The sequence below is a fragment of the Serinus canaria genome, chromosome 2 (genome assembly GCF_022539315.1).
Source record: "Serinus canaria isolate serCan28SL12 chromosome 2, serCan2020, whole genome shotgun sequence".
Lineage (NCBI taxonomy): Eukaryota > Metazoa > Chordata > Aves > Passeriformes > Fringillidae > Serinus > Serinus canaria.
The window spans coordinates 331,111-346,821 of record NC_066315.1 but is presented as its reverse complement, the minus strand read 5'-3'; the positions used below and the strand labels follow the sequence as shown (position 1 = coordinate 346,821).

Sequence of the window (15,711 nt, the reverse complement as noted above, 5' to 3'; positions counted from 1 at the left end):
TGCCCCGGGGCCGCAGCTCCGCGCCGCCCCGGAACGGCGCCGCCGCCGCTGCCCGTGCCTCGGACTCGGTGCCGTCGGTGCCCGCGGAGGGCGCGGCGGGCGGGGCGGCCCCGGCCCCCGCCCCATCCCCATCGCGGCCCCGGCCCGTTCCGGGGCGGGCCGGCCCAGCCCCGCGCTGGCGGCGCCGAGCACGGCCCGGACATGCGGGCGCGCCGTGGGAGCCCCGCGCCGGCGGCGGAGAGCGGCGGGCGTGGGGCCATGGGGCAGCCCCGCCGCTGACCATGGCCGAAGGCTGGCGCTGGGCCGGGCCGGGCCGGGGCGCCCCGCGGCCGAGCCCCCGCCGCGCCGTCAGCGTCTGCGAGTCGCTGGACTTGCAGGGCGTCCCCGCCGTCCAGGCCGCGCTCGGCGCCGCGCAGCAACAGCGCCGGCGGCCCAAGAGCTTCTGCGCGGCGGGGAACGGGCTGCCCGGGGCGCTGCTGCCGCCGCCGCCCCCCGCCCGCGCCCGCGGCGGCCTCCTGGACCTGCTCCGGCTGCGCTCGCCCCGCAGGCAGAGCCCCGAGGGAGAGGGCGACGGCCCCGACGAGGCGCAGCGCCCGCGCCCCAGCAGCATGACCTTCCTGCCCAGCGCCCGGCCGCCGCATCCCACCGAGAGCCCTGGCTTCCTCCGGGGGGGCTCCCTGTGGGGCAGCCGCCGCTGGAACATCTTCGGGGGCAGCGGCTGGAGCGGCTCCAGCCCCAGGAAGAACTTAAGCTCCCTGCGGAAAAGCTTCAGTTTCCGCCTGCGCCGGGGCCACGAGCTGCGGCGCTCAGAGTCTGGGGGGCTGCTGCGCCCCGCGCGCCTCCGCACCAAGAGTGAGGGTGATGCCAGCTCCCTGCACACCTGCCCCAGCAAGCGGGACCTGCTGTACCCAGAGCTGGCCAGGGTCGGGGGCCGGCTGCACACTGACCCCGTGCAGACGGGGGGACTCTGGAAGCTCCTCACGAGCCGCTTCCGAAGGCGAGAGCGTGGTAGCACTGTCAGCGTGTGCCCCAAGGATGCCCATGGCAGTGTTGAGCCTGTCCTTCTGGGTGGGGGTCCTCTGCGGGCTCTGGGTAAGTAAGCACAGGAGCAGTGCTGGGCTGGCGAGAGCCCCTGTGCCGATGGGGCCTGCAGGGATGGGTGGCTGTGGCCTGTCCCAGCTGAGGTTCTGGGCTGTGCACTGGCACTTGGTTCTGTCCTGGTGCTCTGCAGGGTTTGCATTGGGCTGCAGTGAGGTGAGCGTTCACAGCGTCATGTCATACTGCAGTGCCCTGGGTCAGTGGTGCTGGAGCAGCCGTGCTGTGGCTGCCTGGGAAGATGTGCTCCGACATCTGGTTCCCTTGCTGGCCACACACCTGGGAGTCAAGCACGTGTGTCACATGTCCTGCCTGCCCTGGTGGTGTACCAGCAAGGGCAGGGTGGGCCGAGCCGTTCTGCCCTTGCCCCACAGCATTGGCGGAATGGGGAGAAGAGTGCTGTTGGACTCCCAGGCAAGTGGAACTGTTTGGGAGGTTGCCAGAGCAGAGGTGTGGAACAGCACAGGGGGCTGGGGAGCCCAGAAATGTGCCTACACCCCCCTCTTGTGAGCGGCTCTCTGGTGCCAGGCCTCATCTGGGGGATGCTCAGCCCCAGCCAGCCCTGCTAAGGTCCTGCACTGGGGCTGAGTGGAGACCACGTGTTTGGGAGCACAGGGACCCTCCCCAGGTATGGGGCAGCCTACAGAGAGCAGGCATGGCATTGCCGGTGATGGGATAGGGGGACAGGTCCCCAGAGGGCTGGGCATTCAACTGGCACTGGCAGCTGGAGCAGCTCTCGGGTGTTGGACTCTCTGATGTTGGTGGGAAGTTCTCTGGCACCAGGGCTTTGTGGGGCCTCAGCTGGGGCTGTGCTGGCTGTGTCTCTGTGCCCTGTCCCCTTCCGGGCCTGTGGAAGGAGCTGCAGGCGAGCCCTGTGTCCTGGCAGGGCCAGGAGGCGACAGCAGCATCCACAGCTTTTTAAGGCATGGAACGCGCGGAGCTGGGGGCCGGGCCAAGCCCCGCCGCCCGCTCCGGGGGCCTCGCTGCGTTCCATGGCTCTGCTCTGCATATGGGTGCCGGGGAGGCAGTTCTCTGCTGGCTTGTGTGCCACAGGGATGTCTTAGGGCTGCCAGGCTCTCCAGGGAACCCACCTGCTCCCGAGGAACCCGGCTGCTCCTGAGGCAGCGGCTGTCCAGGGCAGCATCGTGCCTGGACGTTCCCCAGGAGTGCTGGGCCACAGAGATCAGCGCAGCAGCAGCTCTGCAGCTGCCCAGGGGGCCCCATCCTCTGTCCCCTTGTGTCCCTCGGGCTCGCTGTGCGCCAGGGGAAGGTTCTGGAGGCTCCAACGGATGCGGGGCTGCCCGTGTGCCACGAGGCCAGGGCCGGGATGCTGCTGTGCTCCGGGGGTTCCTGTGCTGGCAGGGCAGCCCGGGCTGTGTGCCGCTGCCGGCTGGGTGGCGGGAGGTTCCCAGGAGAGGGGAGGCTGCGCTCATGGCTGGGGAATGTGGGTGTATGCGGGCAGGGAGGGCCGGGCCCTGCCCCTGCAGCAGGGGCCTGTTCCTGCTTGCTGCTTCCAGTGGGAGCTGCGCCAGCAGCAGCCCGCCCGGCGGCCGCATTCCCAGAGAAGCAGCCGAGGCTGAGCACTTGGTTGGAGTCCTTGCCTCTCACCTGGCTCCTCCGTGAGACAGGTAGGAGCTCCCTTTGGATCCATCTTTGGGAGGCCCTGCTGAGGCTGCTGTGTGGAGTGGTGTGGGCAGCTTGGGATCCCTGCAGCGGTGACCAGCCAGCTCATGCAGGACCACTGCTTGTTACAGGGATTAGTGTTTGCCACTGTGGCTCATGCTGGAGGCAGAAGCTCAGGGATTGACCTCTCCAGGCTGCCATCAGCACTGTGGCTCCTGGCAGGAGCCCCTGGCGCTGCAGAGCTCACACCGGGTCCAGTCACACTGAGAACACCATTCATTACCTGCCTGGTACCTGCACAGTCCCTGTCCCCACCAACCCTGTGTCCTCCTGGGGACAGTGAGGTGTGAAAAGGCAGTTGTGAAGTCTGCACAGTAAAGTAGCTGCTGTTTGTCCTCTCTTGTGCCCCATCCCCCCCTTGTCCCTCTGCTCAGACCATGGCTTTCTCTGGTGGGAGCTGTGGGTCTCTGAGCCAGGCTGGAGGGGCTCAGCCTTAGTGCTGCTGCCACGGGGCTGCTCAGGAGGTCTCTGCACCAGTCCTGTTCCAGTCTTGCAGGCCCATGGCGTTCCAAACACCTGCTTGATGTCCCACAAACTTTGATGCTCTTTGTGGGTGCTGCCCACCTTGCCCTGGGAAAGCTGCTGGTGCAGCCCCAACTTGCCCTCCTGGGGGGTGCAGCTGCAGCTGTGGTTATCAGCACTTGGAAAAGCTGGATGTAGGAGTCCCGGCAGAGAGCCAAGCCAGCACTCTCTCTGTTTCCAGAACCTGGAGTGGTTTGTTTATGGCACGCTGTGATACCCACCCTCCACCACAATCTGCATCCAGATAGACCCACAAAAGCCAGGGGGTCGCTCCAAGTGCTGCTCCCAGCCCTGGAGGGGTTCGGCTGGCATTGAGCACACAGAGAGGTGTGTGCTCAATGGGGGATTTCAGGGCTTGCTACCCAAAAAAGACAGAAAGAACCGATCCTTGTGTAGTGGGCAATGGAGGGCAACTGCCCTTGGGACTAGAGAGCAAAGTCAACACAGAGTCCAGCCAGCTTGGACTGACCCAGGTGATCATGGTCAGTGCTTCAGAGCATTTCTAGTATTCAGGTGTTGGCTGGTGCCATTCCAGAGAGGCTCTCTAATAGGTCTGGTCTTGGGAAGACTGGACTGTTTTGGAATTGGATTGTCTCTGTGCATGAAGGGACTCTGTGATAGGTACAGCATCTCTGATGGCTCAGGAGGCATTCCTCATCTGAGGGAACAGCATGGAGCTGTGTTAGGGAGGTTTGGGTTGGCTGTCAGGAAAGAGTTCTTCCCCCAGAGGGTGGCTGGGCACTGAACAGGCTCCCTAGGGAACAGTCCTGGCCCCAAGGTTGCCAGAGCTCAGGGAGCAGCTCTCAGACACAGGGTGGGATTGTTGGGGTGTCTGTGCAGGGCCAGGGATGAGATTTAATGATTCTTGTGAGTGTCTTCCAACTCAGGATATCTGTGATTCTGTGATCACAGACACATCCCCTCTCCCAGAGAGATGCCCTGCTTTTTGATGGTCTTTAAGGTACCTCCCTTTACCCTTGTGTGTGGAGTTCTGATGTGCAGGGCATGTGAGGGAAGGATTCTGAGAGAGCACGGACTGTTTTCTCATGGATTGGGTGAAGTTTGCATAGTGAGCTGGGTAGGTCATGATAAATATCACCTCGTGTTGGTACTTGCCTTGGTTGAGCTGGGAGTGTTGGTGCGAGGCAGAGATGTCATGGTGGGGTTAGAGATGCCTCGGATGCTGAGGCCGGTCTGGTGTCCGCACTTTGGAAAAGCTTGAGACTTCTGGAGGTGTCAGGGAGGGAGGGAGCTGTTGGGACAATACTCTGGAGGGCTCAGTTCTTAGGACGAGGTCAGAGGGTGTGCAGTGGTGTCTGACTGCAGTCACGGGCCACCTTAGGGAGAGGAACCCCGTGCCTTCAGTGTTCACCTGCCAGTACTCGTGGGGCTGCACAGCTGGAGCTGAGGTCAGGCTCATTGGGAACAGGTTTTTGCTGCTGAGGTAGATCCCCACAGAGTGCCGTGATGGGAGGTTGAGTTACCTGTCTTTCCACGTCTCTCTCTGCTGGGTTTTCCCTTCCAACAGACCCTGTCCCACCATCACAGCAGAGTTTGGTCTGGGTCTTTGGCAGTGTTTGGATGGGGGCTGGAGAGCAGCAGGTGCTGAGAGGTTTCTGGATTTTCCAGAGTCTGCACTGACCTCAGAGCACAGCGACACCAGCTGCTGCCACCCGTGCATGCTGACGAAGCAAGGGTGGCAGCTCCTAAGTGTGCCCTCTCCCAGAGAGACACAGCATCGTCTCCTTTTGATGCTGCGGAGTGTTTAAAGCTCTGCTGAGAGAATCCTCACCAAGGTCATGTTCTGCAGTGAGTTCCCGTGCTGGCTCAGTGCTGACTGGAACGCTGGCTTTGCCTGTGCTGGTCCTTGACCTGCAGAAATCCCCCTCCTGCCAGCATTGCTGGGGTAGAGGCTTTATCAGCCTGGCCTGGGAGGGGTGGCTGTGCCCAGGAAGGTTGGCTGTGCCCGGGCACAGCCTCTGCCTCCCTTTGAGCTGTGTGTGGTCAGGTGGGTCCGTTTGTGTGGCCACAGTGGTGGCCACAAGTGGCCTTGGTTTGTGTGGCCTCTGCTGTGTTTGCACAGCCTCTGACCTGGTTTCAATGCTGGGTTTAGTGTCCAGGGTTGCAGTGTCCAGGGGAGTTCCTCCATGGCTTGGATAATGGGTTGGTTAATTATTAGTTGCTGTGTGGGGAGACAGATATGTCTGGCACTGGCACTTCTGGAGCACGGGGTAGATGAACCTGCTGCACATCATCCCTGGAGCAAGCAGCTGGGGTGAGGAGTTGAATTTGGCTGGCCAGCCCCTTTCTCCTGCCAGCCTCCCTGGTGTTGGGTGCTGGGAGCTGTGGGTGTGTGTCTGTACCCCCTCCAAGCTGTTGTCAGGGCACGGGGAGCCACGGTGTCCGAGCTCCGTGACTGAGGGTGCTGATCCTGCCTCCTCCGTGCACACCACTGCTGGGGTCTGGTCTGTAGGTCCTGAAGGTGTCCAGGATGACCAGCTGACCAAGGGACATCAGATACAGAGTGCCTCCTTTATGTCCTTGTCTGCTCTTCGGCATGGCAGGGGCTCTGCCCACTCCACCTCCCAAATTTCCACTTTCTGCAGTAGAGCTGCCTGTGCCAGGAAACCTCCACCAGCAGAAGCTTCTGGGGAGTAACAGAATTGTCCTGAATTTCCTTTTCCCAGGCCAGTCTGGAATGATCTCCTCTTGTATGGTTGTGTTGTGGAGCCAAGGGTGCTGTTGGGCCGTGTGGAAGCTCTTGGTATGACAGTGGTTCCCTGAGCCCACTGCTTTGGTTAGGAGGTCAGGTGCTCCTGGGGAAGGTGTTGAACTGCAGCACAGACAGCCTGGTCCCTCTCTGTGATTTAATTACAAAGAGAAGGTACAGGAAGAGTGACCAGGTGTATTTTCATCTGGGATAACAGGTGATGCAGCCAGTCCAGCGGTGAAGCTATGCAGTAAGTCGTGACTCCTGGATGGTTCAGAGCCCTAGTGTTCAGTGAGAGATCAGTCCTGGGAGGTGTCTCCTGCTGGAGGCAGTCAGTCCCTGCTGAATGGGCTGGCACCAGGGCACAGGTGCTGCAGGGAGGGTGCTCTGCTCACCTGCCTGCTGGGGTTGGGATGGTGCATCAGCCCCGCTCAAGCGGCTGGGGGCTCTCAGTGTGTTTGTTTCCACATGGTCACAGCTTCACCCAGGACACCACTGGGGCTTTGTGCCCCTTCTGGTGGGGAGCGGTGCCGGGTGCTGGGCACCCTGGGCTGTCAGTGCCACTGCCACATGTGCCGGGTGCTGGGCACCCTGGGCTGTCAGTGCCACACGTGCTGTGTGCTGGGCACCCTGGGCTGTCAGTGCCACACGTGCTGTGTGCTGGGCACCCTGGGCTGTCAGTGCCAGTGCCACACGTGCTGTGTGCTGGGCACCCTGGGCTGTCAGTGCCACACGTGCTGTGTGCTGGGCACCCTGGGCTGTCAGTGCCACACATGCTGGGTGGGTCACCAGGCGCAGTGGGTGGCCTGGGCTGCCCTTCAGGCCTGGCAGATACTGTAGCAGGCAGGCAGGCGTGCCTGGTTCTCGGGTAAGGTGGGCTAACAGGAGTGAGGAGCGGGGTGTGTTGTGGGGCTGAGTGCAGTGCCTCAGCCTTGTGTTGTCAACTTTTATTTGTGTTAAGGTTTACTCAGGGGCCTTCTCAGAAGTCAGAAATCAAAGTGTTGCAAACTCTTGAACCTGTGTTAAAAACCAAGCAAGGATCTGTTGGGATGATTGGTGCAGGAGGCAGCTGGCAGTTGTTGGGGCAGCTTGTCCTGGTCATCCTTGAGCAGACCCAGAGAGAGCCCAGCAAGCCCTTTCCAGGGCTCTCCCTGCCTTTTCTCCTTCCCAAGGCCAGTCACCGAGTGTGTGTGCCTTGTGCTCCAGTCAGAACCTGCCAAAAGCCTGCTGTGTGTAGTGAAACAGCACGAGTGTGTGCTGCCCGCTCCCGTCAGGCCTGGATGGTGCTTTATCTGTCACATTACCTGCCAAAGACACTGAGCGGGGCAGAAGTCCCAAGTGGAGGTGACAGCTTTTTTTAGACTCAGTGATGCAGTTGGAAATACAGGTGTGCTGTTACCTTTTGGAAAGGGCTCAAAAATGTATCATTTTCCTTCTGACTGATGAATTGTTCTAATAAAAACATTACCTCTGCCTAAAAAAGGAAAGGGCAGGTGAAAGACACCACAGAGAAACGATTCTTCAGGAAGGCTATAAATAACCTGGTGTCCCTGTAACAGACTTGGGGAGTATTTGTCTGTAACTCCTGGAAAAGGAGTGTTCCTAAGTCATCCATGGAAGATGAAACTCCAGGTAGGAGCACCATGTTCACACCTTTCTTGAACACGATGGATGAATGCTATGGGTGCTGGTGGCACCCAAAACAGGCACAAGGGCACAGTGCCAGATCGTGGTTTGTTCCTTGTGCCCTCTAAGCAGCTTAGCCAGCCCTCTGGCAGTGGGAGCAGGAGTGGGCTCTTCCCCATGGCTGTGGGCTGCCCAGCGAGGTGAGAGAGGGGAGATTAAGCTTTAGCCTGGAGGTGGAGGAAGAGCTGGTGCTGTTATGTGTCCAGCCTCCCCTAAGGAGTTGGGAGGGCTGGAACAGGACGTGAGGTGAGGGCACGCACTGGAGGGCTCTGGCAGGGCTGTGAGACCCAGTGCTGCCCCCAACACAAGATAGATGCTCCCAGGCTGGAGCCCCTCTGCTCTGGAGCCAGGCTGGGAGAGCTGGGAATGCTCCCCTGGAGAGGAGAAGGCTCCAGGGAGAGCTCAGAGCCCTGCCAGGGCCTGAAGGGGCTCCAGGAGAGCTGGAGAGGGACTGGGGACAAGGCATGGAGGGACAGGACACAGGAAATGGTTTCCACTGCCAGGGGCAGGGATGTATGGAATATTGGGAATTGGGAATTGTTCCTTGGTGGGGTGGTTTGGGTACTGCTGGAGCAGGTACTAGGGGTTGTGGTTGTGGGGTTGTGGGGTTAGTGCTGCTGGGGCAGATCTGGAGCCACCCTCCTTGTGGCCTCAGGTGACACTGGAGCAGTGGCAGTGCCCAGGTCACCGTGTTTGATTGCTGCCTGATCTTGGATCTGGTGGATTTGCTGCTTCCCTTCTGACCCATCTGATATTCCCATTCCTGCAGTAGTCTGTGGCCACAGATTTGGCAGGTTTATTAGAGGCTCCTGAAGGTGCAGAGCTCCCACAGATTTCTGCTCTCCAAAAATCCTTTCTGTTTGTATATGATAAACACGCAGGAGGTGCTGCTCCTGTGGGTCCTGCCCTGGAGCTGCTGTTGGATGGAAGGTCTGACCTCGCCAAGGCGAGTGAGGGACTAAGGTTTGTCAGGAGGGGCTGCTGGCTGCCTCTGGCACTCAAGGTGTCCTCCAGGCTCCCTCTCCTCCTCCAGATGCTCTGTGGCAGGGTGGCCGTGTTTCCTCAAGCCGTGCTGGATTGCCACCGCCTCTGTAAGCCTATTGCAGCACGCTGCCAGCTCCACAATGTGCAATAGCTCCTGGTGTTTGTGTTCAGTCAGGAGGTGGCTGATACCCGCCGGCAGCTCCAGCGCCTGCGGCGTACCAGGGCAGGGCTTGGGGCACAGGCACGTGCCCTCAGCTCTGGGGGCTTGTGCTCCCCAAGAGGGTGTCTGCTCCCTAGTGCTTCCCTTTCCTCTGTGCCTCGGGGCAGGGCATGCTGGAGGGGTTTTTGTGCTCCTGCAGGGCTGAGGGGAGGGCTCCAGGCAGTGGTGTCCCTTTGCTGCCATGCTGCTGCTGCCCTAGGCTCGGCTGCTCCTCCCCGTCCGGGCTGCGGGCTGGGTCCTCGTGCAGCTCCGTGTCTCTGGAGCAGAAGGGTGGGAAGAACCATATATCTGCCTGCAGGGAGGGTGTAGCAGGATCCTTGCTGGGATCTTGAGGGTAACCTGATGATTTCTTCCCTCTGTCTGCAGATTCATTTGTGAACAGCCAGGAATGGACCCTGAGTCGCTCAGTGCCTGAGCTGAAGGTGGTGAGTACTTGTGGCTTGTCCCTGGGATACCCCTGGTTCCCCAAATCCTCAAGAAAACCCTGCATTTTCATGTGGCCAGGTGGAAACACAGAGCCTTCAGCCTTAGAAGGAAGAGGGGAGCTGGGGCTGCTGCCATGCCAAGGAAGGACTGATGTTTCTCAGCTGAAGCTGCAGGTGCTTCAGTGATCAATTCCTCCCTCTGCTTTTCCTGTGCTCCCTGTGCCAGCCCTCAGCTCTCCTTACAGGCTCCTGGCACGTGCCCTTCCTTCTGTCTCCCTTCAGCTTTTGCAAGGTTAACTCTTTTCAATATTAGTCCAAGAAACAAAAGAAGTAAATTCTTCTTGCAAAACATTCCAGCACTGTCCTGCCAGTGTCTCCTACCTGCAGTTAAGTGAGAATCAAACCAAACTTCGAATATTCAGTTGTTAGTTTACCTGTAAAATGCATTCCAAAAACATTCTCACAGCTGTTTGGGTTTTGCTGCCTGATGCTGGGGTTCTGAAAGGCTGTAAAGGCGTGCTGCCAGATAAACCATCCTAAAGCTCTTAGTTCTTCTCAAGTGGCACAGCCCTTTTCCCAGGTTTTGCATGACCTCTGGGGATCTCTGTTGCTCTGGGATTTGATCCGGCCAAAGCAGCTCTTCTAAAGGCCCAGAGGCCTTTCAGAGTCCTAGTTTAGAGTGACAGAGTCATTTGGGTTGGAAAAGCCTCTGGAGATCTTTGAGTCCAGCTGCTTCCCCAGCACTGCCAAGGCCATCACTGACCGTGTCCCCAGGTGCAACATCCACAGGGCTTTTAAATTCCTGCAGGAGTGGGGACTCCACCATGCCCTGGGCAGCTGTGCCAGGGCTGGACAGCCCTTTCCACCTCTACCCACCCGGAGCCTGCCCTGGCCCAGCCTGGGGCCGTTCCCTCTCTCCTGTCCCTGTTCCTTGGAGCACAGCCCGACCCCCCCGTCTGTCCCCTCCTGGCAGGAGCTGTGCAGAGCCACAAGGTCCCCCTGAGCCTCCTTTGCTCCAGGCTGAGCCCCTGCCCAGCTCCCTCAGCCTCTCCTGGGGCTGCAGCCCCTTCCCAGCTCCATTCCCTGGACACGCTCCAGCCCCTCCAGGTCTTTCTTGTTGTGAGGGGTCCAACACTGACCCTAGCAAGAAATGTTGCCAAGCTTCACTTCCTTCCCATTTTCAAGCATCTGTGTCCTCTGTCTCTCCCACAGGAGTTGAGGGTCTCACTGCTCTCCCTGCTTGTGTTTCCAGGCATTCGGGATACTTTCTCCAAGGTCTTTGAGTAATTTGATGTACTTAAGATACATTCAGCAGTTTTCCCTCCCTCAGTTTCCCCCCAAAAGCTCCCTCCCAGTGCTGGAGGCCAGGAGGAAGCTGTGACTGAGCAGTTCTTGCAGAGGGGCACTGACGGTGCCTCCTGGCAGGACTTGTCCCTGCACCTGGCACTGGGCAGTGCCAGCACAGAGCCAACTATGTTCCCACATTTATTACAGCGGGTTTTCTGAGGTCCCAGGATGAGGGAAGAGACGACAACGTTGACTCCATGTATCAGAAGGCTTGATTTATTATGATATGATATATAAGATATAGAAACTATACTAAAAGAGTAAAGAGAAAGGTTTCACTACGAAGGCTAAGCTAAGAATAGAAAAGAATGTGTAAACTGAAGTCTTCTCAGCCCGAGACGGGCCGAACAGGTGAATTGTGATAGGCTCTTAATTGGAAACAGTCCGACGGGGCCAATCACAGATTTTCCCGTGGCATTCCACAGCAGCAGATAAGAATTGTTTAGTGTTCCAAGGCTTCTCAGCTCTAGGAAAGGAAAAATCCTAAGTAAAGGATTTTTCATAAAATATGTTGGCAACATCTCACCCTTTTAAGTTTAGTAAATTAAAAAGAAAATACAATCAAAAGATCAATCAAATGCTGGTGTGGAACCATCAGGGAAACCCTTCACCTGCAGAACACCAAATTCCCATCACATCACCAAAACAATCTTAAAATAGAAGAAAATGCAAAAACAGTCCAAGGAAAGTTCTAGTTCTGCTTCAAGTCCAAACAGCTGAGTTTCAGGAAAAAGTCCAAACTGAAGATGTTCTTCTTTGACAGTGCTGAAAAGTCCCTTTTGGTCCTGAAACCGGCTTGCAAAACTTTCTGAGCTGCTAGCTCGTTCAACTCTTTTTATTTAATTTTTTTTTTTTTTTTTTTTTTTTTTTTTTTTTTTTTTTAAGAGCAGTAGCAGACAATAGCCCACTGAGGCCCCAAACAGGCTGGTGCACCAGCCACCATTTGCGGGGGGCCCTGCACCCCGTGGAGGGAACAGGGACCCCAGACCTGGCTCACAGAACGGTGGGCCAGGTCCCGACGGGGGGAACAACGCCCCCAAACCCAACAGGCACTGGCCGGGAGGCCCAGGCCCAGGGAACCGAGCCAAACGGCCCAGACCCGGCCCACGGAGCGGGCTCTGTGTTCTCTCAACCCGGCACACAGCTGCCGATATCCGGGCAGCAGGAGTGACCGAACGCTTCAGCCCCGCTGAACCGGCGCAGACCAGCAGCTGGGGAAGAAAAGCTTTCCAAGGGAACAACACCCCAGATGTGGGGGTGCTTCGTCCCCACAGCAGATGAGCGATGCTCACTTTGCACTGTGTCTCCTGCCTCTGCATCGCAAGTGCAAAAGATGTTCCCACTTTCTGCCCCTCGGTACCACCCCCTGCGGGCTGGGGACCGGAGACAGAAGGCTCAGGAGCCCCCTCCCCCACGCCGCAAGGGCGCGCAGGGGGAGTCAGGCATTCCAACCCCCAGCGGGAAACCCAGAACCAGACTCGGGTCAGCCCGCGAAAAATACCGAGTTTGAAAGCAAGCAGGCGGCCGGATCTTGCTCTCAGCTGCCCAGCCACACCCCCCGCACCGAGGGGCGAGCCTGAGTCCCCTTCCCCCGTCCCAGCTCCCCTCGCAGGGGCAGCCTCGGGACAGCCCGAGAAGCTCGGGGGAGGGTCCCGGCTGATTGCGGGCGCTGCGGCGGCCGCCGCGGTCGGGTCCGATGACGGTTCCGCTGGGAGACTCTCAAGCCCAGCCCCCTCCACCGGCACGGCAGCCGAAGGCGAGGCCGCCGCGGGGGTCGGTGGGGGCTGCAAAGCCGGAGGGAGCGCATTCCCCACCGGGCTGGGGACAACCGCTGTGTCTTCTCCGGGTACCGGAAGCTGCAGCGCAGGCGCAGACAGAAAAACCAGCGGAGAGGACACGGAAGGTGGCGGGACAGCCGCGGGGGGCGGCAGGGGCGCGGTCACGAGCTCTTGGTGATGCTGTTGAGTGTGTCGCCTAGCAACTCGGGCGAAGCTGAGGGAGGCGGTGCTTTTGCCACGGGAACGCCGACAAGCTCTGCTGGAGGCGATGGATCCACCCCGGCCGGAGGCGGGCACACGGGAGAGGCTGCGGGTCCCGGCCCCTCCTCTGGGGCGGGCAGGGGCGGGGCCCTTGGCCCCGGTTCTGGTGACAGAGCCAATCCACCTCCCCCCCGAGAGGAGCGAGGGTGGGCAAGCCGTTCCGTCGGCGCGGGATCCAAGGTCGCAGAAAAAAACTTCTCTTCTGCCGCGGGCAAAGCGTCGCCCCCCCACCCCGATTCGGGGGGGCTGGAGACTTCCAGGCAGCGGATTCGGACAGGCTTGCCTTTTTCCAGCTCCAGCGAGAAGGGAGACAAGCCCCGTGCATCTGCAATCCACTGATATGTTAAAGCTTTCCGTTTCAAAACTAGGAAAAGAGTTCTAAAATGCTGGTAGATCGAAGGAAAACCGAGTCCCCGGTAGAAAAGACCTCTGATAATGAATTCCATGCATTCCCAAACATATGAGTCAAAGGCATACAGCACATCAGAGAAAAATCCATGGTACTTTGCCCACCGGAAAAACTCATAGAAATGTGCCGTTAGCATAGGAATGCTGTCCTCATCACCCCATTTTCGCCAGAGGTCAATAGTTTTCTCCTCTGAGGGAGAGAATGGAACCTCCGTCTCCGTAGGCACGCCGGTCCATAACTGAATCTGCCTCACACGGAGGGCAGAATTTTCAGGAAAGGCAGTGGAAACAGTACCTTGCGACAGCGTGCTCTGGGCTTCAGCAGGCTGCTCTGTGCCGCGAAGACACCCAGACATCTTGTCTCGGAGACTTTCCAAAAGGTTCTCTCTGTGGCCAGCCTCGGCTGTGAACTCTGTCCAATTTCAGTATCTCTGGTTCTTCAGCTTCTGGCTAGAAGCCACTTCTGTGGCGATGTCCCTTTATTCACTCGGGGTCACCAATTATTACAGGGGTTTTCTGAGGTCCCAGGATGAGGGAAGAGACGACAACGTTGACTCCATGTATCAGAAGGCTTTGATTTATTATGATATGATATATAAGATATAGAAACCATACTAAAAGAGTAAAGAGAAAGGTTTCACTACGAAGGCTAAGCTAAGAATAGAAAAGAATGTGTAAACTGAAGTCTTCTCAGCCCGAGACGGGCCGAACAGGTGAATTGTGATAGGCTCTTAATTGCAAACAGTCTGACGGGGCCAATCACAGATTTTCCCGTGGCATTCCACAGCAGCAGATAAGAATTGTTTAGTGTTCCAAGGCTTCTCAGCTCTAGGAAAGGAAAAATCCTAAGTAAAGGATTTTTCATAAAATATGTTGGCGACACACATTCTCCCAAAAATCCTGGAACAGAGGCTCCCACAGTGCTTACAGACCTTGTTTGGCTCCAGTTTGCTGCCTCTGAGGGGCTGTGTTCCTCAGGATTGTCAGTTCTGTGTCTGGTTTGAAGCTCCAGGTCAGCTCAAGAACATGGCAGAGCAGCAAGATTTTGGTGAGATGCAGGTCAGGGTTTGTACTATGGTGCAGACAAAGTGCAAGTACAGCCTCTGTCCAAGTTTTAGAGCTAAATGCCACTGGAGTGTTTATCTTTGGCGTGGTATGGCACCCTTGCTGCTGGGCAGCCTCAGGAGCCTCTCTGTTGGCAGAGGAGCCATGGCCAGCCTGGCACTGAAGCCTGAGCTGTCTGCCTGGGGCTGGGCTCCCCAGAGTTCCTGCTGTGAGACCTTCTGTAGTACTCCCACCCAAAGTGCTGTATCCGTGTCAGGGGCCCCCAAGAAAACATAGCCGTGACCCTGGAGTGGGTCCAGAGGCACCCATGGAGATGCTCTGATGGCTAAAACCCCTCTGGAGCCAGGTTGGGAGAGCTGGAGGTGCACAGCCTGGAGAAGAGAAGCTTCTGGAGACATTAGAGCCCCTTCTAGTGCCTGAAGGGGCTCCAGGAAAGTGGGAGAGGGACTTGTGACAAGAGCCTGGAGTGACAGGACAAAGGGGAATGGCTTCCCATGGACAGAGGGCAGGGTTAGATAGACTATTAGATTAGATGGAAAGCATTTTTCCCCATGAGAGTGGTGAGGCCCTGGCACTGGTTGCCCAGAGAAGCTGCCCCATGATCCCTGGAAGTGTCCAAGGCCAGGCTGGATGGGGCTTGGAGCAGCCTGGGGTGGTGGAAGGTGTCTCTGTGCATGGCAGGGAGTGGAACTGGCTGATTCTGAAGGGCCCTTCCACCACAGGCCATGCTGGGATTCTGTGGCTCTGTGGTTACTCTGGGCAGAGCGCAGTGGCAGGGAGGGCTCGGGCAGAGGATGGGCTGTTCTGTTCCATTGTCCCTGAGATGGGCACAGCAGTGGGGCAGCCCCTGCCCAGCGAGGCTCTGGAGATGCAGCAGCAGGACAGGGCAGGGTTGCAGCCCAGCCCCGCTCTGTGTTGTCACCTGTGTCGGGGTCTGTCACTGCTCTGAGGGGTGGCACAGGGAGCAGTGGTGAGGGCGTGCCCGTGGGAGCCATTGCTCAGTGCTCCCTGCTCCTGCCCTGTGCTGGCTCCCTTGGCACCAGGAGCTGGCACACAGGCTGCTGTCCTGGCTCTGCCAGCACGGTCTGTGCTGAACAGGCCATGGGGCTGGTGCCTCTCTGCTTCTCCCGGGGAGCATGTGCCTGGCCCAGGGCAGCAGGAGCATTTGAGTGCCTGCCTGAGAGCTGGAGAACCTGCCTGGTGGTGACTCACCTGCCAGGCTCATCCCTGTGCCTGGAAAAGTTTGGCTGTAAACTTCCATGGTGGCAGAGGCAGCTTTAGTGTTCGTAGCCACTCCTCACCCCACATCTTCTGGCACTGGTGTGGCCCTGTGAGGGCAGCTGAACCATTAAGGCCAGAGAAGCCTTCTAAGATCGTCAAGTCCAACTATCAACCAGCACCACTGCCATGTTCACCACTAAACTATATCTTCAACTGCCACTTCCACATTTTTTGAACACTTCTGGGGATAGTAACTTGGTTCACCTTCAGCTGAAGGTGACCCCTTCCCTTTTTGTGGAAAAGGGA

General features: G+C 58.4%; 1 protein-coding gene across 3 annotated transcripts in view; it reads left to right on the top strand.

Moving 5' to 3' along the window:
- AGAP3 (ArfGAP with GTPase domain, ankyrin repeat and PH domain 3) overlaps nucleotides 1–15,711 on the top strand; it is a 115,493-nt gene that overhangs the window by 32,237 nt on the left and 67,545 nt on the right. For 2 of the 3 annotated variants that reach the window (XM_050970913.1, XM_050970914.1), the window contains exon 2: nucleotides 9,267–9,325. In XM_050970913.1, the coding sequence (XP_050826870.1) occupies nucleotides 9,267–9,325 (59 nt within the window). Of the gene's footprint in view, nucleotides 1–281; nucleotides 1,093–9,266; nucleotides 9,326–15,711 lie in introns of those variants that run through there. The other variant, XM_030228887.2, reaches the window with a different exon arrangement.